The sequence below is a fragment of the Bos taurus genome, chromosome 22, assembly GCF_002263795.3.
Source record: "Bos taurus isolate L1 Dominette 01449 registration number 42190680 breed Hereford chromosome 22, ARS-UCD2.0, whole genome shotgun sequence".
NCBI classification, from domain to species: Eukaryota; Metazoa; Chordata; class Mammalia; order Artiodactyla; family Bovidae; genus Bos; species Bos taurus.
In genome coordinates this window covers 48,369,187-48,393,993 of record NC_037349.1, presented here as the reverse complement: position 1 = coordinate 48,393,993, position 24,807 = coordinate 48,369,187, and the positions used below count along the sequence as shown (strand labels likewise).

The 24,807-nt window shown below is 50.3% G+C and overlaps 1 protein-coding gene across 2 annotated transcripts in view; it reads left to right on the top strand.

Annotated features, from left to right (window-relative positions):
- The window catches only part of NISCH (nischarin), a 62,264-nt gene extending 38,864 nt beyond the window's left edge, over positions 1 to 23,400 (top strand). For both annotated transcript variants that reach the window (XM_024983241.2, XM_059880088.1), the window contains exons 16-21: positions 15,950 to 17,344; positions 19,234 to 19,600; positions 20,013 to 20,169; positions 20,635 to 20,763; positions 21,284 to 21,445; positions 22,168 to 23,400. In XM_024983241.2, coding sequence (XP_024839009.1) covers positions 15,950 to 17,344; positions 19,234 to 19,600; positions 20,013 to 20,169; positions 20,635 to 20,763; positions 21,284 to 21,445; positions 22,168 to 22,778 — 2,821 coding nt within the window. In that variant the 3' untranslated portion in view covers positions 22,779 to 23,400. The remainder of the gene's footprint in view (positions 1 to 15,949; positions 17,345 to 19,233; positions 19,601 to 20,012; positions 20,170 to 20,634; positions 20,764 to 21,283; positions 21,446 to 22,167) is intronic.
- Positions 23,401 to 24,807: the final 1,407 nt, after the last annotated feature.

Genomic DNA, 24,807 nt, shown 5'->3' with positions numbered 1-24,807 from the left:
AGATGGGAGAGGCTGGTGGTGGGAAAAACTGGGTCTTTCTCTGGTGGGCAGGGCCTTGCTCAGTGAAGCTTTGATCCAGTTACCTGGTGTTGGGTGAGGTTGTGCTCCCTCCCTGATAGCTTTTTGGCCTGAGGTGACCCAGCCCTTGAGTCTGCAGTCAGGTTAATGGGACCTCCAAGAGGCTTTCTGCCAAGGGGGACCTTTCCAGACTGCTGCTGCCAGTGCCTCCACCCCTGTGGGGACCCCCTGCCAACCCGTGCCGCCACAGGAGACCCAGCTCTAGCAGGTGGTTTGGTTCAGTCTCCTGGGGAAACTGAAAGGAAAGCTCCTTTCCTCTGAGGCTTGGTGCAGAGGAAGGCTTGCTCCTTTCCTCTGAGGTTTTGTTTGTGCCCTCCCAAGACTGGAGTCTCTGTTTGCCCTAGTCCTGTGGAAGTCTTGCAGTCAAATCCTGCTGGCCTTCAAGGCCAGATTGCCAGGGATTCCCAGTCCCTCTGTCAGATCCCCGGCTGGGAAGCCTGACGTGGGGTTCAGAACCTTCACAACAGAGGGAGAACTTCTTTGGTATTACTGTTCTCCAGTCTGTGGGTCACCAACCTGGTGGGTATGGGATTTGATTTTACCGTGATTGTGCCCCGCCTGCCATCTTGCTGCAGCTTCTTTGTCTGGAGGTGACGTGTCTTTTTTTTGGTAGGTCCCAGCACCCTTCTGTCAATGGTTACTCGATAGCAAGTTGTGATTTTGGTGCTCTTGCAGGAGGAAATGAGTGCACGTCCTTCTATTCTGCCATCTTGAACCGGAAGCCCACTGTTCCATTCTTGAAGAGCTGTGTTTGTTTTTTTTTAAAGTGATGTGGGTGGGGTGGTCTCCAAAGCCTTGACTGTTTACTCTGAATTTTACGGAAGAGGTTCCCCAACTGCATTTTATATATCCTTTTTCACAAGGGCATCAGAGGCCAAGAGGCACCTGAATTTATTACTATTTTTTAAATTTTTACTGGAATATAGTTGATTTATGATGTGTTACTTTCAGGTATACAGCAGAGTAAATCAGTTATACATACATCCACTCTTTTTTAGATTCTTTTCCCATGTAGGTCACTACAGAGTACTAAGTAGGGTTCCCTGTGCTACGCATTAGTAGGTGCTTGTTACGTGGTTTAGATACAGTAGTGCATATATTTCAATCTCAGACTCCTAATTTATCCCTCTTCCCCATTTCTCCCTGGTAACTAAATTTTTCTACATTTATGACTCATATGAATAAGTTCATTTGTACCATTACTTTTTGGATTCCGCATGTAAGCAATACATGATATTTGTCATTATCTGACTTCATTCAGTATGATAATTTCTAGGTCCATCCATGTTGTGGCAAATGGCATTACTTCATTCCTTTTTTATGGCTAAGTATTATTCCATTATATGTATGTTCAGTTCGGTTCAGTCGCTCAGTTATGTCTGACTCCTTGCAACCCCATGGACTGCAGCACGCCAGGCTTCCCTGTACATCACCAACTCCCAGAGTCTGCTCAAACTCATGTCCATTGAGTTGGTGATTCCATCCAACCATCTCATCCTCTGTCATCCCCTTCTCCTACCATTACTCTTTTCCAGCATCAGAGTCTTTTCCAATGAGTCAGTTCTTCACATCAGGTGGCCAAAGTATTGGAGTTTCAGCTTCAGCATCAGTCCTTCCAATGAATATTCAGGATTGATCTCCTTTAGGATGGACTGGTTGGATCTTCTTGCAGTGCAAGGGACTCTCAAGAGTCTTCTCCAACACCACAGTTCAGAAGTATCAATTCTTTGGTACTCAGCTTTGTTTATAGTCCAACTCTCACACCCATACATGACCACTGGGAAAACCATAGCCTTGACTAGACGGACCTTTGTTGGCAAAGTAATGTCTCTACCCCATCTTTATCCACTCACCTGTCAACTGATGGTTTAGTTTGCTTCCATGTCTTGGCTATTTTAAATAGTGCTGCAGTGAACATTGGGGTGATTGTATCTTTTTTTTTTCCTTTGCTTGTATCTTTTTGAATTAAGTTCTTCTCTGGATATATGCCCAGGAATGGGGTTGTTGGATCATATAGCAGTTCTGTATTTAGTTTTTCAAGGAGCCTCAAATATCAGTTTCCCATAATGGTCGTAACAATTTACCTTCCTACCAGGGATATAGGAGGGTTCCCTTTTCGCCACACCCTCACAAGCACTTATTGTTCAGTTCAGCTCAGTCATGTCCGACTCTCTGCGACCCCATGAACCGCAGCACGCCAGGCCTCCCTGTCCATCACCAACTCCCAGAGTTCACCCAAACCTGTGTCCATGGAGTCGGTGATGCCATCCAGCCATCTCATCCTCTGTTGTCCCCTTCTCCTCCTGCCCCCAGTCCCTCCCAGCATCAGGGTCTTATTGTCAGTCATTTTTTTTAAGAGATATAGTTTTAAAGTATCTTGTTTGCTTGTTTGGTGGCCCAGGTCTTAGTTGTGGACTGCAGGGTGTTTGCTCTTTGCTGCAGCATGTGGGCTCTTCAGGCGCAGCACACGGGAGTTTTCAGGTGCAGCGTGCAAACTCTTGTGGCATGTGCGATCTAGATCCCTGACCAGGCATCAAACCCAGGCTCCCAGCATTGGAATTGTGAAGTCTTAGCCTCTGGATCACCAGGGAAGTCCCATCTCATTGTAGTTTTGATGTGCATTTCTCTAATAATTAGTGATGTTGAGCACCTTTTCATGTGCCTCTTGGCCGTCTGTATGTCTTCTTTGGAGAGATGTCAATTTAGGTCTTTGCCTATACTTCGATTTGGTTTTTTGTTTGATATTGAGCTTATGAGCTATTTCTATATTTTGGAGATATACATAGTGAAGTAATTCAGAAAGAGAGAAAGATCGTTTGTTAATCCATACATGTGGAATCTAGAAAAATGGTACAGATGAACTGACTTGTAGGGCAGGAATAGAGACAGAGAGTGGACATGTGGACACGGGTGGGGGTGGCACGAGGGCGTGCGAAGTAGAGCGGGAGGTTAGGAACCACGCATGTGCCCTGCCAGGTGCAGAGCACTAATGCGAACCTGCTCTGTAGCCCTGGAAACTCAGCTTGGTGCTCTGTGATGACCTAGATGACTAGGGTGGGGATGAGGGTGTGAGGGAGGTCAAAGAGGAGAAGGAGGATATTTGTATACATATAACTGATTAATTCATTGTATAGCAGAAACTAACACAATCTTGGAAAGCAATTATACTCAAATAAAATTTTTTTCTGATCTTTTATTCATTTTGTGTCCTGCAGATTTTCCAGATTCGATGATGAGCTCTCATACTCTTCTGATAGTGTCTTTGGATTTTTTGTGTATCTGCAAACAGTGACAATTTTATGTTCTTGTTCCAGTTTGGTTATTTCCTTTTCCTTTCCGATTGCTGTGACTAGAATGTCCAGAACTGTGTTGAATAAAAGTGGCGAGAGTAAACATCAGGAGGTCTTGGAGGAAATGTTTTGAGTTTTTCACCTTTGAGAATGTTTTATGTAGCCTTATTATGGTGAGGTAGATTCCCTCTGTGCCCACTTTCTGGAGAGTTTTTTTTTTTTTTTATCGTAAATGGGTGTTGGATTTTGTCAAAAACTTTTTCTGTATCTATTAAGATGATCATATGGTTTTAATTCTTCAGTTTGTTAATGTGGTATATCACATTGACTGGTGTATATTGAAAAATCTTTGCATCTGGGATAAATCCCACTTGATCATGGTGTATGAACCTTTTAATGTGTTATTGGACTTGGTTTGCTAGTGTCTTATTGGGATGTTTTGTGTCTGTGTTGAGTGATACTGGCCGGTAGTTTTCCTTTCCTGTTTTTAACATTTAGTTCTTCGGCTGCGTGACGTCCTGGTTGCAGCATGCAGGGTCTTTGTGGCCTCGTGCAGGGTCTGTCTTGGTGGCTCATGGACTCTCTAGCCGTGGTGTCCAGGCTCCAGAACACGCGGGCCCAGCGCTTTCAGCATGTGTGCTTCGGTTGCTCTGCAGTATTTGGGGTCTCAGTTCCCCTACCAAGGGTCAGACCGGTGTCACTTGCATTGCAAGGTGGATTTGTAACCTCTGGACCACCAGGGAAGTCCCTGTCATTTTCATTTTTGTGGTATCTTTGGTTTTGGTATCCGGGTGATCGTGGCCTCATAGAATGAGCTTGGGAGTGTTCCTTCTTTGGCAATTTTTTGGAAGGATTTCAGAAGGATAGGTGTCAAGTGTTGTCTAAATGCTTGATAGAATTCATCTGTGAGGCCATCTGGTCCTGGACTTTTGTTGGAAGTTTTTGAACCACAGTTTCAGAACTTGTGATTGGTCTGTTCATGTTTGCTGTTTCTTCCTGGCTCAGTCTCGGAAGGTTGTACTTTTCTAAGAATTTGTCCATTTCTTCTAGACTGTCCATCTTATTGGCATATAGTTGCTTGTAGTAGTCTCTTATCCTTTGTACGTCCGTGGCGTCAGTTGTAACCTACCCTTTTTCATTCCTAGTTTTTTTAGTAATTAATTTTTGGTTGTGCTATCTCTGTATTGCTGCATACTCTCCAGTTACGGTGGGCCGGGACTGCTCTCTGTTGCAGTGCGTGGGCTTCCATTGAGTGGCTCTTGCATAGCGCAGGGCCTGGGTACATGGGTTTCAGAGGTTGCAGCCCGGGCACTCGATAGTTGTGGCTCGTAGGCCCTGGAGTGTGTGCTGGCTTCAGCATTGCTGCTCTTGGGCTCCGTAGTTGTGGTGCGTGGGCCTGGTTGCTCCATGGCCTGTGAAATCTTCCTGGACAAGGGATCAAACCAGTGTCCGCTTGCATTGGCAGGTGGCTTTTCATGCACTGCACCACCAGGGAAGTCCCTGTTTCTACTTTTCTTGATTTGAGCCCTCTTCCTTTTTTTCTCCCTTTGAGTCTAAAGGTTTATCAGTCTTGTTCATCTTTTTATAGGACCAGTTTTTATTTTCAGTGGCCTTTTCTGTTCTCTTCATCTTATATCATTTCTTTCTGCTCTGGTCATTATGATTTCTTTCCTTCTGCTAATGTTGGGGCTTATCTTCTCTCTCTCTGGTTCACGTGGGGTGTGGCTGCACTGGGTGTTTGCTCTGTGCAGGCTTTCTCTAGCTGCAGTGAGTGGGGTTACTGTGTAGTTGGGGTGCATGGGTTTCTCACTGAGGTAGCTTCTCATGTTGCAGAGCATGGGCCTTGGAGTACAGGCTCAAAAGCTGTGGCACATAGGCTTAGTAGTTCTGTGGCATGTGGGATCTTGCCAGACCAGGGATTGAACCCATGTCCCCTGCATTTGGCAGGTGGATTCTTAACCACTGGACCACAAGGGAAGTCCCACGGTTAGGTTGTTTATTTGAGATTTTCTCTTGTGTCCTGAGGTAAGATTGTGTTGCTTCAGCTTCTCTCTTAGACCTGCTTTTGCTGCATCCCATAGGTTTTGGATTGTCATGTTTTCATTGTCATTTGTCTCTAGGTATTTTTTTTATTTCCTTTTTGATTTCTTCGGTGATCCATTGGTTGTCAAGTAACGTATCATTCAGCCTCCATATATTTGTGGGTTTTTGTAGTTTTTTTCTTGTATCTGATTTCTGATCTTACAGCATTGTGGTTGGCAGTGATACCTGATGTTTTCAGTGTTCTTAAATTTACTGAGGCTTGATTTAGGGACAAAGATAAGCTCTATCCTGGGGGATGTTCCATGTGCACTTGAAAAGAAAGTGTATTTTGCTGCTTTCTAATGGAATGCTCTGTAAACATCAGTAAGTCCATCTGGTCTGTTGTATCTTTAACGCTTATGTTTCCTTATTGATTTTCTGTCCCGACGTCCACTGGTGTAAGTGGATGTTAAAGTTCCATGCTATTATTTTTTCTTTTTTTTTCTTAATATATAATTATATTTTATTGAAGTATAGTTGACTTACAATGTTTCAGGTGCAGAGCAAGGTGATTTAGTTATACATACACAAATAGATTATTTTTGAAATTATTTTCCATTATAGGTTATTACGAGATACTGACTGCAGTTCCCTGTGATGCACAGTAAACCTTTGTTGCTTTTGCATGTTTTAAATTAACAGTCTAATTAAATTAATGGGGAACTCCAGGAGGGTTTATGGCAAGGGGTACCTTGCTGGGCTTCTGCTGCCAGGGCCCCTGCCCTTGTGCTGAGCCTCTGCCCAGCTGTGCCTCCCTGGTGGCCCCTCCAGCAGTGGCAGGCAGTTTGGTTTAGTCTTCCTGTGGGGTCACTGCCCCTTTCCTCTGGAGCTTCTTCATGAAATGATTTGTTTGTGTCCTCCAGGACTGGAGTCTGTGTTTCCCTCAGTCCTGTGGAAGTGTTGTAATCAATTCTTACTGAACTTCAAGGCCAGATTCCCTGGGGAGTATGATTTCTTTGTCGGATCCCGGGGCTGGGAAGCCTGGTGTGGGGTTCAGAGCCTTCGAAACAGTGGGAGAACTTCTTTGGTGGTGTTCTGCAGGTTTGGGTCACCCGCCTGGTGGGAAAGGATTTGATTTTATCATGATTGTGCCCTGCTGCCCTCTCTCTGCATCTCCCTCCTTGTTTTTGGATGTGGGTGTCTTTTTTTGGTAGTTTCCAGCATCCTCCTGTCAGTGGTTGCTCAACATCTAGTTGTGATTTTTTTTGTGCTCTCACAGGAGGGACTATCTTGAACTGGAAACTGATTTTTCCATTCTTAAAGAGCTGCTTTAAAAAAAAAAAAAGTGATGTGAGTGGGTTAGTCTCCAAACCCTCGACTGTTTACTCTGATTTTTACAGAAGAGGTTTCCCAACTGCATTTTATATATCCTTTTTCACAAGGGCATTAGAGGCCAAGAGGTACAGGAGTTTATTATTATTTTTTAAAATTTTAATTGGAATATGGTTGATTTATAATGTGTTACTTTCAGGTATACAGCAAAGTAAGTCAGTTATACTTACAGCTACACTGTTTAGATTCGTTTCCCATATGGGTCATTACGGAGGGCTAAGTAGAGCTCCCTGTGCTGTGCAGTAGTATGTCCTTGTTAGTTACCTACTGTATATATAGTAGTGTGCTTATGTCACTCCCAAACTCCTAGTTTACCCCTCTTCCCCATTTCCCCCTGGTAACTGTAAGTTTGTTTTCTGCATCTGTGACTCTTTTATAAATAAGTTCATTTGTACCATTGTTTTTTAGATTCCTCATACAGTGATATGTGACATTAGTCCTTATCTGACTTCATTCAGTATGACAGTCTCCAGATCCGTCCTACTGTTGCAAGTGGCATTCTTTCATTCCTTTTTTCCATTCCTTTTTTACGGCTGAATAGTGTCCCGTTACTCCCCTGCCAGTGGTGTTTAGGTTTGTTTAGTCGATGTTTAGGTTTGTTACCTGTCTTGGCTATTGTAAACAGTGCTGTAGTGAACATTGGGGTACATGGTATCTTTCTGAATTAAGTCTTTCTCTGGATATATGTCCAGAAGTGGGATTATTAGATCATGTAGTAGGTCTGTATTTAGTTTGTTAAGGAAACTCTATACCATTCTCCATAATGGTTGTAACAATTTATATTCCTACTAACAATGTAGGAGGGTTCCCTTTTCTCCATACCCTCAAAGCATTTATTGTTTAGAGACTTTTTTTTTAAGAGATACAGTTTTAAAATATTTTCTCCGTTTGTTTATTGGTTGCCCAGGTCTTAGTTGTGGACTGCAGCATGTGGGCCCTTCAGGTGCAGCTCGGGGGAGTTTTTAGTTGCGGCATACAAACTCTTACTTGTGGAATGTGGGATCTAGATTCCCGACCAGGGATCAAACCCAGGACCCCCAGCTTTGGGAGTGTGAAGTCTTAGCCACTGGATCATCAGGGACATCCCAGAAGACTTTTTTTTTAGTTATTGTCCACTGAGGAGAGTTACTTTACGATGTTGTGTTGGTTTCTGTTGCGCAACAGCATGAATCAGCCGGAAGTATACATACAGCCCCTCCCTCTTAAACCTCCCTGCACCCCGACCTTGTCCCAGCCCTCTGGGTTGTCAGAGAGCATGGGTTGAGCTGTGTGTGTTACACGGCAGCTTCCCACTGCTCTACACATGGTGATGCGGATGTTCCAGTGCTCCTCTTTCAACTCATCCCATCCTCTCCTCCCGCTGCTGTGTCCGCAGCTCTGTTCTCTGCGTCTGCGTCTCTATTCCTGCCTGCAGATAGGTTTATCAGCACTGTTTTTCTAGATCCCATCTATATAGGTCAATATTCAATGTTTATTTTTCTCTTTCTGACTTAACATCTCTCTGTAACAGACTCTAGGTTCATCCACGTCTGCTGCTGCTGCTAAGTCGCTTCAGTCGTGTCCGACTCTGTGCGACCCCAGAGATGGCAGCCCACCAGGCTCCCCCGTCCCTGGGATTCTCCAGGCAAGAACACTGGAGTGGGTTGCCACTTCCTTCTCCAATGCATGAAAGTGAAAAGTGAAAGTGAAGTCGCTCAGTCGTGTCCGACTCTTCGTGACCCCATGGACCACAGCCTACCAGGCTCCTCCGTCCATGGGATTTTCCAGGCAAGAGTACTGGAGTGGGGTGCCATCACCTTCTCTGCATCCTCGTCACTAGAACTTAAAAAAAAAAATTTTTGGCTGAGTAATACTCCATTGTGGAGCTTCCCTGGTGGCTTAGTGGTAAAGAATCTGCCTGCCAATGCAGGAGACTCAGGTTCAATTCCTGGGTAGGGAAGATCCCCTGGAGAAAGATCTTTGGGAAAGAAGGCAACCCACTCCAGTGTTCTTGCCTGGGAAATCACATGGACAGAGGAGTCTGATGGACTACAGTTCATGGGGTTGCAAAAGAATCAAATACAACTTAGTGATTAAAACAACAACAATATTGCATTGTGTATGTGTACCACAAATTCTTGATCCGTTCATCTGTCAGTGGGCATCTAGGTTGCTTCTGTGTCCTGGCTATTATAAACAGTGTTGCAGTGAAGCTTGGGGTACATATGTCTTTTTGGACTATGGTTTTCTCAGGTGTATGCCCAGTAATGGTATTGTTGGGTCATATGGTGGCTTTATTCGTAGTTTTTCAAGGAATCTCCATACCTTTTTCCATAGTAGCTGTATCAGTTTACCTTCCCACCAGCAGTGCAAGAGGGTTCCCTTTGTTTCACACCCTCTGTAGCATTTGTTGTTCATGGATTTTTTTGATGATGGCCATTCTGACCTGTGTGAGGTGATACCTCATTGTAGCTTTTTTCTTTACTTTATGTATTTGACTGCCTCTGGCCTGAGCTGTGGCCCGTGAGATCTTGCTTGTGGCGTGGGGGCTCCAGAGCATGCAGGCTTCAGTGGTTGTGACCTACAGGCTCTGGAGTGCGTGGGCTCAGTGGTCTCGGCACAAGGCTGTAGTTCCTCCATGACGTGGGACCAGGGATTGAGCCCACATTGCCTACGCTGCAAGTCAGATTCGTAACCAGTGGGCCACCAGAAATTCTCACCTGATTGTAGTTTTGATTTGCATTTCTCTGTCAATTAGTGATGTTGAGCATCTTTCCATGTGCCTCTTGGCCATCTGTATGTCTTCATTGGAGAGAGGTCAATTTAGGTCTTTATCCATAGTTTGTGTGTGTGTTTGGTTTTGAGCTACATGAGCTGTTCTGTGTTTTGGAGATGTACAGAGTGAAGTAAGTCAGAGAGAAATAAATATTGTATGTTAATGTACATATGTGGAATCTAGAAAAATGGTACAGATGAACGTATTTGTCAGGCAGGACTAGAGACACAGATGTAGAAAACAGGTGTGGATGTGGGGGGTGGCGGGAACGGGAGTGTGGAATGAACTGAGAGATTAGGATTCACATATTTACACTACCGCATTTAAAAGAGAGCTAGTGTGGACCTGCTGTATAGCCCAGGGAGCTCAGCTTGGTCCTCTTTGATGACCTAGGTGGGTAGGCTCGGGGGTGGGAGGGAGCTCCATGAGGAGGAGGATATATGTATACATATAACTGATTCATTCATTCTACAGCAGCAACTAACACAATATTACGAAGCAGTTACACTCCAGTAAAATGTTTTTCTCATCTTTCGTTGTTACTGTGTGGGAATGCAAGAGATTTCTGTGTATTGATTTTGTATCCTGCAAATTTACCAGACTCGTTGATGAGCTCTCCTAGTTTTCAGGTTGTGTCTTTAGGATTTTCTGTGTATGTGCAAACACTGACAGTTTTACTTTCTCTTTTCAATTTGGATTTCTTTTATTTCTTTTTCTTCTCTGATTGCTGTGACTACACTCTCCAGATCTATGTTCAGTCAAATTGGCAAGAGTGGACATCAGGAGATCTTGGAGGAAATGTTTTGAGTTTTTCACCTTTGAGAATGATGGTAATTGTGGGTTTGTTGTATGTGGTTTTTGTTATGTTGAGGTAGATTCCCTCTATGCCCACTTTCTAGAGAGTTTTTTTTTTTCTTTTTAAACCATAAATGTGTGTGGGATTTTGTGAAAAACCTTTTCTACATCTGTTAAGATGATCATATGGTTTTTTCTTCTTCAGTTTGTTAATGTGGTGTATCACATTGGTTCATTTGTTTATATTGAAAAACCTTTGCATCCCTGGAATAAATCCCACTTGATCATGGTGTGTGAACTTTTATTGTGTTGTCGGGCTTGGTTTGCTAGTGTTTTGTTGAGTTTTGTTTTTTTTTTTTTTTGCCTCTGGGTTATTGGCCCTTAATTCTTTTTTTAATATTTATTTATTTGGCTGCGCGACCTCTTAGTTGCAGCACGCAGGATCTTTGTTGCACTGTGCAAGGTCTTTCATTGTGGCTCATGGACTCCTGTTGTGCGCAAGCTCCAGAACATCAGGCTCAGTATTTGCAGTACGTGGGCTTAGTTGCTCCAGCATGTGGGATCTTAGTTCCCTTACCAAGGGTTGAATCTGTGTCCCCCACATTGCAAGATGGATTCTGGACCCCTGGACCACCAGGGAAGTTCTGTAATTTTCTTTTTTTGTGATATCTTTGGTTTTGGTATCAAGGTATTGGTGGCCTCATAGAATGAGCTTGGGCGTGTTCCTTCTTCTGCACTTTTTTTGAAGAATATCAGAGGGATAGGTGTTAACTGTTGTGTAAATGTTTAATAAAATTCTCCTGTGAAGCCGACTGGTCTTGGACTTTTGTTTGTTGGAAGTTTTTGAATCAGTTTCAATTTTAGTACTTGTGATTGGTCTGTTTGTATTTTCTATTTCTTCCTGGTTCAGCCTTGGAAAGTTGTACCTTTCTAAGAATTTGTTAATTTCTTCTAGGTTGTCCATTTTATTGGTGTATGGTTGCTTGTGACAGTCGCTCAGTTGTATCTGCTTCTTGGTGACTCCGTGGACTGTAGCCTGGCTTCTCTGTCCATGGAATTCTCCAGGCAGGACTACTGGAGTGGGTAGCTGTTTCTGTCTCCAGGGGATCTTCCCAACCCAGGGATCGAACCCCATTCTCTCATATTGCAGTCAGATTCTTTACTGTCTGAGCTACCAGGGAAGCCCAAGAATACTGGAGAGGGTAACCTATCCGTTCTCCAGGGCATTTTGCTGACCCAGGAATTGAACCTGGGTCTCCTGCATTGCAGGCAGATTCTTTACCAGCTGAGCTACCAGGGAAGCCCCCCATAGTTGCTCATACTCTTAAAATCCTTTGTATGTCCGTGGTGTCAGCTGTAACACCCTTTTTTGTTCCTACTTTTTTTTTTTAATAATTAGTTTTGGGGTTGTGTGTCTCCGCTGCTGCATACGTGCTTTCCTAGTTGTGGTGAGCCGGGACTTCTCACTGTGGTCATCGCAGTGGCTTCTCTTGTTGCACAGCACAGGCTCTAGGTGCACGGGCTTCAGGCATTGCAGCACGTGGATCAGTAGTTGTGGCTTGTGGGCCTTGGAGCACGTGCTGGCTTTGGTATTTGCTGCTCGTGGGCTCAGTGGTTGTGGTGCGTGGGCCTGGTTTCTCCGTGGCATGTGGAATCTTCCTGGACAAGGGATCAGACCAGTGTCCCCTTGCACTGGCAGGCAGATTCTTATCCATTGTACCACCACAGAAGTTCCCACTTCTAGTTTTATTAATCTGAGCCCTCTCCTTTTCTTTTCTCCCAATGAATTAAAAAGGTTTATTAATTTTGTTCATCTTTTCATAGGATCAGCTTTTAGTTTCATTGATGTTTCTTATTGTTTTATTCATTTCTATTTCGTTTATTTCTTCTCTGATCAATATAGTTTCATTCCTTCTACTAACTTTGGAGTTCTTCTTTCTCTAGTTCTGTAGGAGGTGTGTGTGTTTATGTGTGTGTGTGATTGTGCTGGATGTTGGCACGGGCTTGTGTGTGTGTGAGAGAGAGACTGTTCTGGGTCTTTGCTGTGCACAGGGCAGACTGTTCTGGGTCTTTGCTGTGCACAGGCTTTCTCTGGTTCCTTTAGCGGGTGGGTGTGTGTGTGTGTATATATGACTGTTCTGGGTCTTTGCTGTGCACGGGCTTTCTCTGGTTGCAGTGGGTGGGGATTACTCTAATTGCAGTGCATGGCTTCTCATCGCGGCTTCTCTTGTTGGGGAGCATGGCTTCTAGAGTTCAGGCTCAGTAGCTGTAGCACACAGGCTTCGTTGCTCTGTGGCATGTGAGATCTTCCTGGACCAGTGATTGAACCCACGTTCCCTGCATTGGTAGGTGGGTTGTTAACCATTGGACCGCCAGGGAAGTCCCACGGTTAGGTTGTTTGAGATTTTTCTTGTGTCCTGGGGTAAGATTGTATTGCTATCAACTTCCTTCTTAGAACTTCGTTTGCTGCATCCCATAGGTTTTGGATTGTCATGTTTCATTGTCATTTGTCTCTAGGTATTTTTTATTTCCTCTTTGATTTCTTCAGTGATCCATTGGCTATTTCATAACATTGTTTAACCTCCACATGTTTGTGGGGTTTTGCAGTTTTTTTTTTTTCTTGTATTTGATTTATAATCTTACAGCATTGTGGTTGGAAAAGATACTTGATGTGATTTCAGTTTTCTTGAATTTATGGAGGCTTGATTTGTGGCCAAAGATACAATCTATCCTGCAGAATGTTCTGTGTGTGCTTGAAAAGAAAGTCTATGCTCTTTTTGAATGGAATGCCCTATAAATATTAGTTAAGTCCATCTAGTCTAATGTATCTTTAGGGCTGGTGTTTCTTTATTGATTTTCTGTCTGGATGATCTGTCCATTGAGTTCCCTGCTATTATTGTATTACTGTTGATTTCCCCCTTCTTTGCCATCTGAGCCACCAGGGGAGCCCTTAGACTGTTAGCATTTATGTTCATATTGAGGTGCTCCTGTGTTGGGTACATACATCTACTTGAAATTGTTGTATCTTTTTCTTGAATTGATTCCTTGATCATTATGTCGTGTCCTTCCTTGTCTTTTTAATATTTATGTATTTCCCTGGCCACACAGCCCTTGGTCGCAGCACGCGGAACCTTTGATCCTTGCTGTAGCCTGCACGATCCTTAGTTTTGGCGGGTGAACCCTTTGTCTGCTGAATCTAGTTCCCTGACCGGGGATCAAGCCCCAGCCCCCTGTGTTGAGAGCGCAGAGTGTCTGCCACTTGACCACCAGGGAAATCCCATTTCCTCATCTCTTGTAACAGTTGTTATTTTAAGGTGTATTTTCTCTGATATGTATACTGCTATTTCAGCTTTCTTTTGATTTCCATTTGCATGGAATATCTTTTTCTATCCCCTCACTTTCAGTCTGTATGTGTCCCTAAGTCTAAAGTGGGTCTCTTGTAGACAGCATATATATGGGTCTTGTTTTATATCCATTCAGCCAGTCTGTGCCTTTTGTTTGGAGCATTTAATTTACATTTTACATTTAAGGTAATTACTGATAATACATGTTCCTATTGCCATTTTCTTAATTGATTAGGATTTGTTTTTGTTGGTCATCTTTTGTTCTCTTGTGGTTTGATGTCTGTCTTTAGTGTTGTGTTTGATTTGCCTCCTTCTTTTTTGTTTGTGTATCTGTTAGAGATGTTTGGTTTGCAGTTCCCATGAGGTTTGGATTCTTTTGTGTTTTTAATTTGACTGCGCCCGTTGCGGCTTGTGGCATCCTTATTGTGGCACGCGGGAACTTTCACTGTGGCACTCGGACTCTCAAGTTGTGGCACTCAGTCGCTGTGTGGAATGTGGGATTCTAGTTCCCCGAGGAGGGATCAAACCCGAGTCCCCTGCATTGCAAGGCAGATTCTTAACCGTTGGACCACCAGGGAAGTCCCTCTTGAGATTTTGCTATAGCAGTCTTTACGGAAGGTGGTTTTAAGTTGCTGGTCTCGATTTCAAGTGTAATTCTGATTTCCTGTGTTTGTACTCCCCTGTGGTTGCTGATTTTGATACGATATTTGTGTGGGGGTGGTTTCCTACTGTTACTTTATGTTTGCCTTTATTGTTGAGCTTTCCCAATTGTGCTTTTCTTGTTTCTAGCTTTGGCCTCCCCACCCCCACCTCCGATGACGCGCGCGCGCATGTCTGTGTGCGCGTGCGCGCGTGTGCACACACGTGTGCATGCTGAGTTGCTTTGGTCGTGTCCAGTTCTGGACTGCAGCCTGCCAGGCCCCCCTGTTCATGGGATTCTCCAGGCAAGAATCCTGGAGTGGGCTGTCACGCCCTCCTCCAAGGGATCTTCCCGGCCCAGGGGTCGAGCTCTGCGCTGGCAAATGTGTTCTTTACCGTCTGCCCCGCCCCCCACCCCTGCCCCCAGGAGTTCCTTTAGCATTTGTTGTAAGGCTAGATTGGTGGTGTCTATTCTCTTAACTTTTGCTCCTCTGTAAAACTTCTCTGAATCTGAATGAAAACCTTGCTGGGTAGAGTATTCTTGATTGTAGGTTTATCCCTTTCATCACTTTAAATATATTGTGCCACTCTCTTCTGGCTTGCAGTTTCTGCTGAAAAATCATCTGATAACCTTATGGGGATTTACTTGTGTGTTGTTTGTTACTTTTCCCTTTTGATTTTAATATTTTTCTTTGTATTTGACTTTTGTCAATTTGAGTAATATGTGTTTTAGCCTGTTCCTCCTTGGGTTTATCCTGTATGGAACTCTGCACTTCCTGGACTTGAATGACTGTTTCCTTTCCCATTTTAGGGAAGCTTTTGGCTATAATCTCTTCACATATTTTCTCAGGCCCTTTCCCTGTCTCTTTTCTGCTGGGACCCTACAATAGGATGTTGGTGTGTTTAGTGATGTCCCAGAGGTCTCTGAGGCCATTTCTCATTTCTCTTCATTCTTTTTACTTTATTCTGTCCTGTGGCAGCGATGTCCACTTCTCTGTCTTCCAGCTCGCTCACTCATTCTTCTGCCTCAGTTATTCTGCTCTTGACTTTTTTCTAGTGTCTTTTTCGTTTCACTTATTCTCTGTTCTTTTAACCTTCTGTCTCTTTGTTAAACATTTCCTGTATTCTCTTGGTCTGTGCCTCCATTATTTTTTCTGAGATTTTGAATCATTTTTACTGTTACTACTCTGAATTCTTTCTCAGGCAGATTGCCTGTCTCTGGAGGAGCTTGAATTTAAATGTGAAGGTCCTCAGACCCACCTGTCCCACTCCCTACCCCTCTCAAGGTCACTGGGTTCCCCTGAAGGAGACTGTTGTCAAGTTAGTCCATGGCCTTGAGCACTCACTGCCTTTGGGGCTTGTGGCCAGTGTCCACAGGACTGAGGCGTCTTCATGACGTGGGCAGGACTGCACTGGATGCCTGTGGTCTGAGGCCCTGGCAGTGCGGCTGCCCCAGCCTTCCAGCACTTAAGCTCCCTATCAGGGTGCTTGCTAGGAGCAGGCTTGACTCGTTAGGAGGCTTTGAGACCCATGCATTGGTTCCTCAAGACCAGGGGGACAGCAGCAGAATCTGGATGTGGGAGGTGGGGGCATCCCAGCCCAGCATGCCACTGACCTGGCCTCTCCCCGCACAGCCCCGAGCACGCGGAGCCAGAGGTCCAGGTGGTGCCTGGGTCCGGCCAGATCATCTTCCTGCCCTTTACCTGCATTGGCTACACTGCCACCAACCAGGACTTCATCCAGCGCCTGAGCACGCTCATCCGACAGGCTATCGAGCGGCAGCTCCCTGCTTGGATTGAGGCCGCCAACCAGCGAGAGGAGGGCCAGGGGGAGCAGGGCGAGGATGATGAGGAGGAGGAGGACGTTGCTGAGAATCGCTACTTCGAAATGGGGCCCCCAGATACAGAGGAAGAGGAGGAGGGTGGTCCAGGAGAGGAAGAGGAGGAAGAGGAGGAGGAGGAGGCTGAGGAGGAGCGCCTGGCTCTGGAGTGGGCGCTGGGCGCAGACGAGGACTTCCTGCTGGAGCACATCCGCATCCTCAAGGTGCTCTGGTGCTTCCTGATCCACGTGCAGGGCAGCATCCGCCAGTTCGCCGCCTGCCTCGTACTCACCGACTTCGGCATCGCTGTCTTCGAGATCCCGCACCAGGAGTCGCGGGGCAGCAGCCAGCACATCCTCTCCTCGCTGCGCTTCGTGTTCTGCTTCCCGCACGGCGACCTCACCGAGTTCGGCTTCCTCATGCCGGAGCTGTGCCTGGTGCTGAAGGTGCGGCACAGTGAGAACACGCTCTTCATCATCTCCGACGCTGCCCACCTGCACGAGTTCCATGCCGACCTGCGCGCCTGCTTCGCCCCGCAGCACATGGCCATGCTGTGCAGCCCCGTGCTTTACGGCAGCCACACCAGCCTGCAGGAGTTCCTGCGCCAGCTGCTCACCTTCTACAAAGTGGCAGGCGGCTGCCAGGAGCGCAGCCAGGGCTGCTTTCCCGTCTACCTGGTCTACAGTGACAAGCGCATGGTGCAGACGGCCCCTGGGGACTACTCGGGCAACATCGAGTGGGCCAGCTGCACCCTCTGCTCGGCCGTGCGGCGCTCCTGCTGCGCGCCCTCCGAGGCCGTTAAGTCCGCCGCCATCCCCTACTGGCTGCTGCTCACGCCCCAGCACCTCAACGTCATCAAGGCCGACTTCAACCCCATGCCCAACCGGGGCACCCACAACTGCCGCAACCGCAACAGCTTCAAGCTCAGCCGTGTGCCGCTGTCCACTGTGCTGCTGGACCCCACGCGCAGCTGCACCCAGCCACGGGGTGCCTTCGCGGACGGCCACGTGCTCGAGCTGCTCGTGGGCTACCGCTTCGTCACCGCCATCTTTGTGCTGCCCCATGAGAAGTTCCACTTCCTGCGCATCTACAACCAGCTGCGGGCCTCGCTGCAGGACCTGAAGACCGTGGTCATCGCCAAGACCCCCGCAACGGGGGGCGGGCCTCAGAGCCCCCTCGTGGACGGCCAGCCTGCAGAGAGCAGGGCCAGGTGAGGCTGAGCACGGGCTTCTGGGGGCCAGGAAGCAGGGGGCTGGCTGAGACCAGTCCGCTCACCACACCCAAACCTCTCACCCCCATCAACACTGCCCTTAGCTCCCTCGGGCTTGGTGCTAGGCTGCTCCTTATCTCCCAGGCTTCAGAAGAAGTCCTTCTTTGTGGAAGGACACCGGGCCTCTTCTCTGCCACTTAGAGCCCTGCGTCGCTGGGCCTCCAGGCTTCTGCTCCCACCTTGCCTGGCCCTCCCCCTGGGCCCAAGCATGGCCTTTAGGCATCACCCATGTACCCTCGCCCCTGGGCTCCCAGTCCTGTGCTTGGCTTTCTTAGCTGGGCTGGGGGAGCTGCTGCTGGTACCGCCTGCCTCTGACCCCCAGCTTCAAGCCTTACCCTTTGGTGAGCCATACACTCCTTCCTTCTCAGGAGGACCTGGGTTGCTCAGGGGCCCACTCTGTGTAATTTTGTGAGTCCTGAACTTGTTGGCCGAGAGCAGCAAGGTCTGAGTGTGTAAGCTGGGTGGTCTCTCCGTGCAGAGCTCCTGCTCTTCTCGGGGAGACTGAGGTGCAGAGAGAGGAGGAATTCGCAGCCCTGTGCTCGTCTTCCTCACTTTTCCCTCCTTCCCCTGCTCCTGCTGCTGAGCCTGGCTCCCCTCAGAGCTGCCTGGGCTTGGGGTAGAGTGGCCTATAAGGGGAACTGTGGTCACACCCATGATTCATGCCTGCCTTGGGCTCACGAGGGTCCCTGTACCCTTCAGGGTGCCCCTTTCTCCTGTGACTTCCCCCAGCTTCATGTATGATGGGGCTTCCCCAGCTGGACAGGGAAGCCCTTCATTTGTTCCTGGTGGACAGTGGAGACCCTATCCTCACCCCAGCATTTCAGAGGCCCTGCCTTTTCTCTCCAGCCCAGCCCCTCAACGGATGTTCCCAAAGGACATCCAGCCTCTTCCTGGCTGAATCAGGGGCCCCTCATGCCCAGCTCAAGTCCCGTGCCCTCTGTAGAGACCCCTCATTCCTTCAGGTACTAGGGAGCTACTTGTGCCAGAGGCAGCCTCATGAGGCTGTCTCTCCGTCTCCTTGCCCCCGTGATGGGGCTTCAGGTGGTGACAAGCTTCAGCTTGTCTCTGTTTCCCTGCCACCCCCAAACCTGGTGGACCTTGCCCACAGAGGGGACTGCATACAGAAAGCAGGCGCCCTGCTTCACCCCAGCAGACGCCTGTCTGGCCCAGGCCAACAGGAGGAGAGCCTGAGAGGCTTGAGGGGATTTGGCCCTGTGCAAGATCAGGGCCCCAGGGATCTCTCTCGACAGACAGCTGCTGGATTGAGAGGACGGTATCCAGGACTCCCCACTGACACGAGCCTGAGCTTGTGGGTGTGAAGGCTGGTTGGGGCTCTCAATGCACGAGGGTTCTTTCTGAGCGTTGTTGGACCTGGTGCTTGGAACAGTCACGGGAAAATCCAGTGTGGCCACATGCAGTGGTGGCCAAGGCGGGTGAGATCCTGGGACACCTGAGGAGGCCTCAAAGGCAGACTGAGGAAAGGCTGAGTTTTTGTTTCTCAACTCCATGTGCCCCAGGGTCCCAGCCGCACTCTGGACTCTGGAGTGGCATTGGTGATACTTTTACCACCTTTCAGAATGATTTTTCAGCCCATGGGCACATCTGTGTGTCAGCCTTGGTCCGTCTTTCCATCTCCCTCCCAAGAGAAGGGGCCTGGCACCTTTCCCTTTGCTTTTACCATGAGAAACCAAGATGAAATCCCCAGATGACTCCAGAGGTGGTGGGTGGTGCGTGCAGTCCCCACACGCTGAGGTTACACGTGGGCTGGGAGTCTGCATTTGGGGCCCACATGTTAATATGGTGTTTCTCGGGGGAATCGGGATATGTAGCAGTGACCAGAATCTCCAAGAAGCTCCAGCAGAGACTACAGCCCCGGCCCTGGTGGAGGCCCCTGCTCTTACTCCAGGAGAGGCCTCAGCCCCAAGCCCAGCAAAGACCCCAGCTCCAGTGGAGGCCTCAGTGCCAGCTCTTGTTCCAGTGGAGGTCCCCGAGGAGGCCGAGGCCTCAGCAGAGATCCCAGTGGAGGCTCTGGCCCAAGCAGAGGCCCCTGCACAGTACCCAAGTGAGCCCCTGATCCGGTCCATGTCGGAGGACAATCAGATCCCGTCACACCTGCCTGCCTGCCCGTCTCTCCGGCACATCGCCAGCCTGCGTGGACGGGCCGTGGTCGAGTTCTTCCACAGCAGCATTGCTGAGGTAGGGCTGGCACCTGTGGAGGAAGGGGGCTCGGTTGTCCGGAGCTGCAGCAGGCTTGCCTTGGGCTCAGCTTCGGGTTCCCAGCCTTCTCCGTGCTGGCTTTTCCCCCAGCTTCAGCTCTTCACGGTTTTGAGGACCTGACCAGTTGTCCCCTCCACCACTGCCTCCCTCTGTGGCCATTCCTAGCCTCGGTCCCTGGGCAGACCCCACTGCAGACTGTCTCCCACTCCTCACCTCCTCTCTTCTGTAGTTACACATTCATTGACGACACGGTAGAGTCCCATGCCACCCCCGGGGCAGCAGGTCACCGCCGGTGGGGCTGTGGGAGCCCCCTTCCCAGAAGCCTGCAGGAGGAGCTGCACACCCTGGTCACCTGCTGTCCTGCAGCCCCAACTGGCCCCTCTGTGTCCAGGTGGAAAATGAGGAGCTGCGGCACCTCCTGTGGTCATCGGTGGTGTTCTACCAGATGCCGGGGCTGGAGGTGACAGCCTGTGTGCTGCTCTCTACCAAGGCCGTGTACTTCGTGCTGCACGACGGCCTCCGCCGCTACTTCTCGGAGCCGCTGCAGGGTGGGCACTGGGGCTCGCGGGGATGGGAGGGCTTCTGTCTCTGGACCCCCGTGTGACCTGAGGAAGCAGCGGTTTGGCTGCACGGGGCTGAGACTATCTTCTTGGAGGAAGGGAGGTTGATGTCAGCACTATCCTCCTGGATCTGGCACAAGGGATGTGAGGCCAGGCATGAACGCACCCAGCCAGGCCCGTGAGGGCCTGGGCAGCCTCTGCCTCTTGGGGCCTCGGTGGGTTCCTCAGCCAGTGGCTGTCTTAGGACTCCTGGTGTATCCAGCACACCAAGCACGGCTCAGACTGTGGAATACATTTCCCATGAGGTCTTGTGTGTGCAGAGGTGGTGGTGGCTTCTCAGTGGGCCGGGCCATCAAGGGGACCCTTTCCTGCTCCAGGCAGCTGTGTACCTGGGAGCCTTGTGCTCACCCAGCACGGCCACCACCACAGTCTGTCCCTTTCTCCCTGTCACAGATTTCTGGCATCAGAAAAACACCGACTACAACAACAGCCCCTTCCACATCTCTCAGTGCTTTGTTTTGAAACTCAGCGACCTGCAGGTAGTCAACGTTGGGCTGTTTGACCAGTATTTCCGGCTAACAGGTGAGTGGCCGCTCTGCTTTGTCCTATTTTGGGTGAAGGTCGGTGTCCCCAGCGGGCTTCCACCTTCATACGTGGGTGCGTTATTGCAGGCAGAGTTATCTGCTCACAGGCCAGTTCACTGGAGCGGGAGGAAGCCGCTTCAGGAACTGCTGAGAGAGCAGAACTCACCCCCAGGACATGGAGCGGGAGGCCAGGGACCGAGGCGGCGAAGAGCTGGGCGGGAGGGCAGAGTGGGCCCTGGGCTCCCGGGCAGGATGTGTCTGACTCATACTTCCTGAAGAGAGAAAGCTAAGCTCTTTCCCTAATGCCTCTGTATCCCCTTCCAGAAAAATGTCACAGCCCTTCCGGCCTGAGAAACGGCCGTCTCCCCAGGCCCCGTGATGCTTCGCCACGTGCGCTTTCCTGGACCCGGCTCTGTGGTCCTCAGGTCCAGGCTGACCTGCCGGACACTAGAGGAGACTGCAAGGGCAGGGCCGGGGGAGCGGCGAGCTGCGGTCATGCCTGTCCCCTTCTCTCGCAGGCTCCTGCCCGGCGCAGGTGGTTACCTGCTTGACGCGGGACAGCTACCTGACCCACTGCTTCCTCCAGCACCTCATGGCTGTGCTCTCCTTGCTGGAACGCACACCCTCACCTGAGCCTGTGGACAAAGACTTCTATTCTGAGTTTGGAAACAAGACCACAGGTACCCCCGCCCAGCTCGAGTCTCCTCGCCGACCCCAAGGGCTGCAGCAGGCCCCAGGACAGCGTCTCTCTGCCAGCAGCCGCTCTGCTTCTAGCTGTCTTCCTGCGTAGTCAGTCAGAGTTTCCCATGGCTTTTTTTTTTTTTTTTGGCTATCGTGGATCTTTGTTGCCTCACGCAGGCTTTCTCCAGTGGTGGTGAGCAGAGGCTGCTCTTTGTCCTGGTGTGGGCTTCCCATCGCAGTGCTTCTCTTGTTGTGCAGCATGGGCTCTTGTCGCGTGGGCTTCAGTAGTGGCAGTGTGTGTGGGCTCAGTCATTGTGGCTCGTGGGCTCTAGAGTACAAGCTCTGTAGCTGTGGGCCCAGGCTCCACGGCATGTGGAATCAATCTCCCTGAACCAGAGTTCGAACCAGTGTCCCTTGCATTATTGCAAAGTGGTTTCTGAACCACTGGACCACCAAGGAAGCCCTGCATGGACTTTTCCACGGCAGAGTCCCTGTCCCAGCAAATCCACAGCCATTCGGCAGATGCATTTCGTATCTGCCCTGCTCTGCGCTGCTGGCCTGAGGGTCTCAGGCTGAGCAGGGGGGCTTGGATCACTCTCTGCTGCTTCTGATGGTCACGTGACTCATGCTGCCGTCTCTGGGGGGCTTGGGGCTGCTGGTGAGCCTAGCACCACCACAGGCCAGTTCCAGCCTGCAGCCCTGGTGGCGTCTCTCTCTTCAGGGAAGATGGAAAACTATGAGCTGATCCACTCGAGCCGCGTCAAGTTCACCTACCCCAGCGAGGAGGAGGTCGGAGACCTGACGTTCACCGTGGCCCAGAAGATGGCTGCGCCGGAGAAGGCGCCAGCCCTCAGCATCCTGCTGTGTGTGCAGGCCTTCCAGGTGGGCTCGCCGCAGCCGGGGCGCTGCAGGGGCTTGCTGCGCCCCAAGACGCTCCTGCTCACCAGCGCCGAGATCTTCCTCCTGGACGAGGACTTCGTCCACTACCCGCTGCCCGAGTTCGCCAAAGAGCCGCCACAGAGGGACCGGTACCGGCTGGATGACGGGCGCCGCGTCCGGGACCTGGACCGCGTGCTCATGGGCTACCAGACATACCCACAGGCCCTCACCCTGGTCTTCGATGATGTGCAGGGCCACGACCTCATGGGCAGCGTCACCCTGGACCACTTCGGGGAGGTGCCAGGTGGCCCGGCTAGGGGTGGCCAGGGCCGTGAGGTCCAGTGGCAGGTGTTTGTCCCCAGCGCGGAGAGCCGAGAGAAGCTCATCTCGCTGCTGGCCCGTCAGTGGGAGGCCCTGTGTGGCCGGGAGCTGCCCGTGGAGCTCACCGGCTAGGCTCGCCCGGGTGGCAGCCAGCCCTTGCTGCCCGCCGTGTCTGGCCTGGTGCCCACCCAGGGCCGGGAAGCAGGCCATCTTCGCTGTTTTTAAACTGTGCTCTCTTGCGGTACCTTCGTTTGACCGTCCTCCCAGAGAATGTGAGCACTTGAGTTCAGTCGGTTCTTTCCAGCCTCGGGAGTGAAGGCGCCGGCCCCTGCAGGGCCTCCGCGTGCTGTCAGCCTCCCGCAGACCTGTCGCCCGCCCCTCGTGCCATGTGGCCGGGCGCACTGGTGTCGTGTCTTCTGTCGCAAGACTGCTGTCAATCTGTGGCGCTGTGGGTCTGGTTTGTTCTGCACGTCCTTTCCTGAGATGTCAAGTCCAGTCTCGTTGCTGTTGCTGTCATTGTGGACATTTGCTGCTAATTCTGAAGCTGGCAGTGAAATGCACATTGAAAGCTCCCACCCCACACAGTTTCCAGAGGGGAGGCCTCTCCTGGTCCAGACTAGTGGGAGAGCCCCTGGCAGGAGGCTCCCAGGCCTTGGGGCTGAGAGGGCTGGGGGCAGGGGACCTAGAGCTGCCAGCACCATTGTGATTCCTGTTGCCTGTTTTCTCTATTCCAGTAAAGCCAAGTTTGACACAATCTGGGTCTTTTATTTCAAGGGCCACTGGGGTCCCAGCAGGGCATTGGTACAGGGCATGGTTGGCCTGAGGGAGAGGGTGCCTTAGAGACATAAGAAGATGAGCTACTCAGGGAACCGAGCAGGGAAGAGGCTGCAAAGGACCAAAGGGAGCGGCTGTCCCGGGCCGGGTACTGGATGGGTTTCCGAGGAGCCTGGGACAGGGGACGTAGAAGGGGCTCTTTGGACAGGGCCTTGCTGGGCTGTGGCTAAACCAGGAGCCTCAGGGCAAACCGGAAGCTCCTTAGGAGCCCCTGGCACCCTGGCTGCTGCCCTGCCCCCCCAGGTCTGGAATGTCACCCCCAGCCTGCTGTGAGGGTCAGGTCTGGAGTCTGGGACAGCTCTCTGTGTGGGGTCTAGGGGTCTCACCAGGATGGCCTGCAGAGGAGGTAGCCCTGGTGCTGGATAGCGGGGAGGAGGACCCCGTGCTGTCCATGTCTAGGCTCATCTCCTAAGAGGTGGTTTGCTTCAGGGAACTCTGCTGAGGTAGGACGTGAGGTTTCTTTGGGAGCCAGCCCCTATGCCCCATCCTTCCTCAACCCGTTCCTGCCCCGCAGCGGGGTCCCCAAGGTCCGCTCGCCTCTCCCTCATGCTGGCCCCGTCAGGAGCCTTGGGTCCTAAGGTTGCAGGACCGTTTGGGACGAGCAGTGCTGGGCGGTGGAGGAGGGGTCAGCCTGGCTCCCAGGCCTGCCTCGCCTCGGTTTTTCCTGGTGCAGCAGAGTGGGGAATCCTCACCTGGAGGGCCCATGACTCTCGGGAAGGCTCTGGCGGATGGGGGCATCCACCAAGGGGAGGGTCTCCCCCTTCACCTCCCCTCAGCCAGATGTCGAAGATGAGCCCTGTAGCCTCTCAGCTGGTACAGGAGGGGCCACTGCCAAGGCCCCTTCGTTGGTCTCCATTGGTTACATCGTCCATAAGTGGAGAGTTACAGTCCAGAGGCAGGGCCCACCACGCGTACACCTGGACTGCGGTTCCCAGACCCCGCAGCCCAACAGGTAAGTGCAGATCCCAGCCCGGGTCCGTGAGGACGGGACCTGGCCGGGGTCATCTGCAGTGTAGTAGGGGGCAGGGTACCCACAAGCCCCAGACCTGGGATTGGATCCTTCCACTGGTTAGCTGAGCGATCTTGGACGAAATTCCCTACTCCTTTGAGCCTCCATTCCCCCACCAGTATTAGCATAGTAAGAGTAATGTCTCATTCATTCATCCCACCAATCTGAACGGAATCTATGTGTGAATCAGCCAGACTCTGTCCCTGCTCTGCTATGGCTGACATTCCAGCAGGGGTTGGAAAATAAACTGGTGTTCGCTGGTGGCCAGTGCTAGAAGGAGGTGTAGGCTGGAGATCTCTGACCTGAGACTGAACTTTG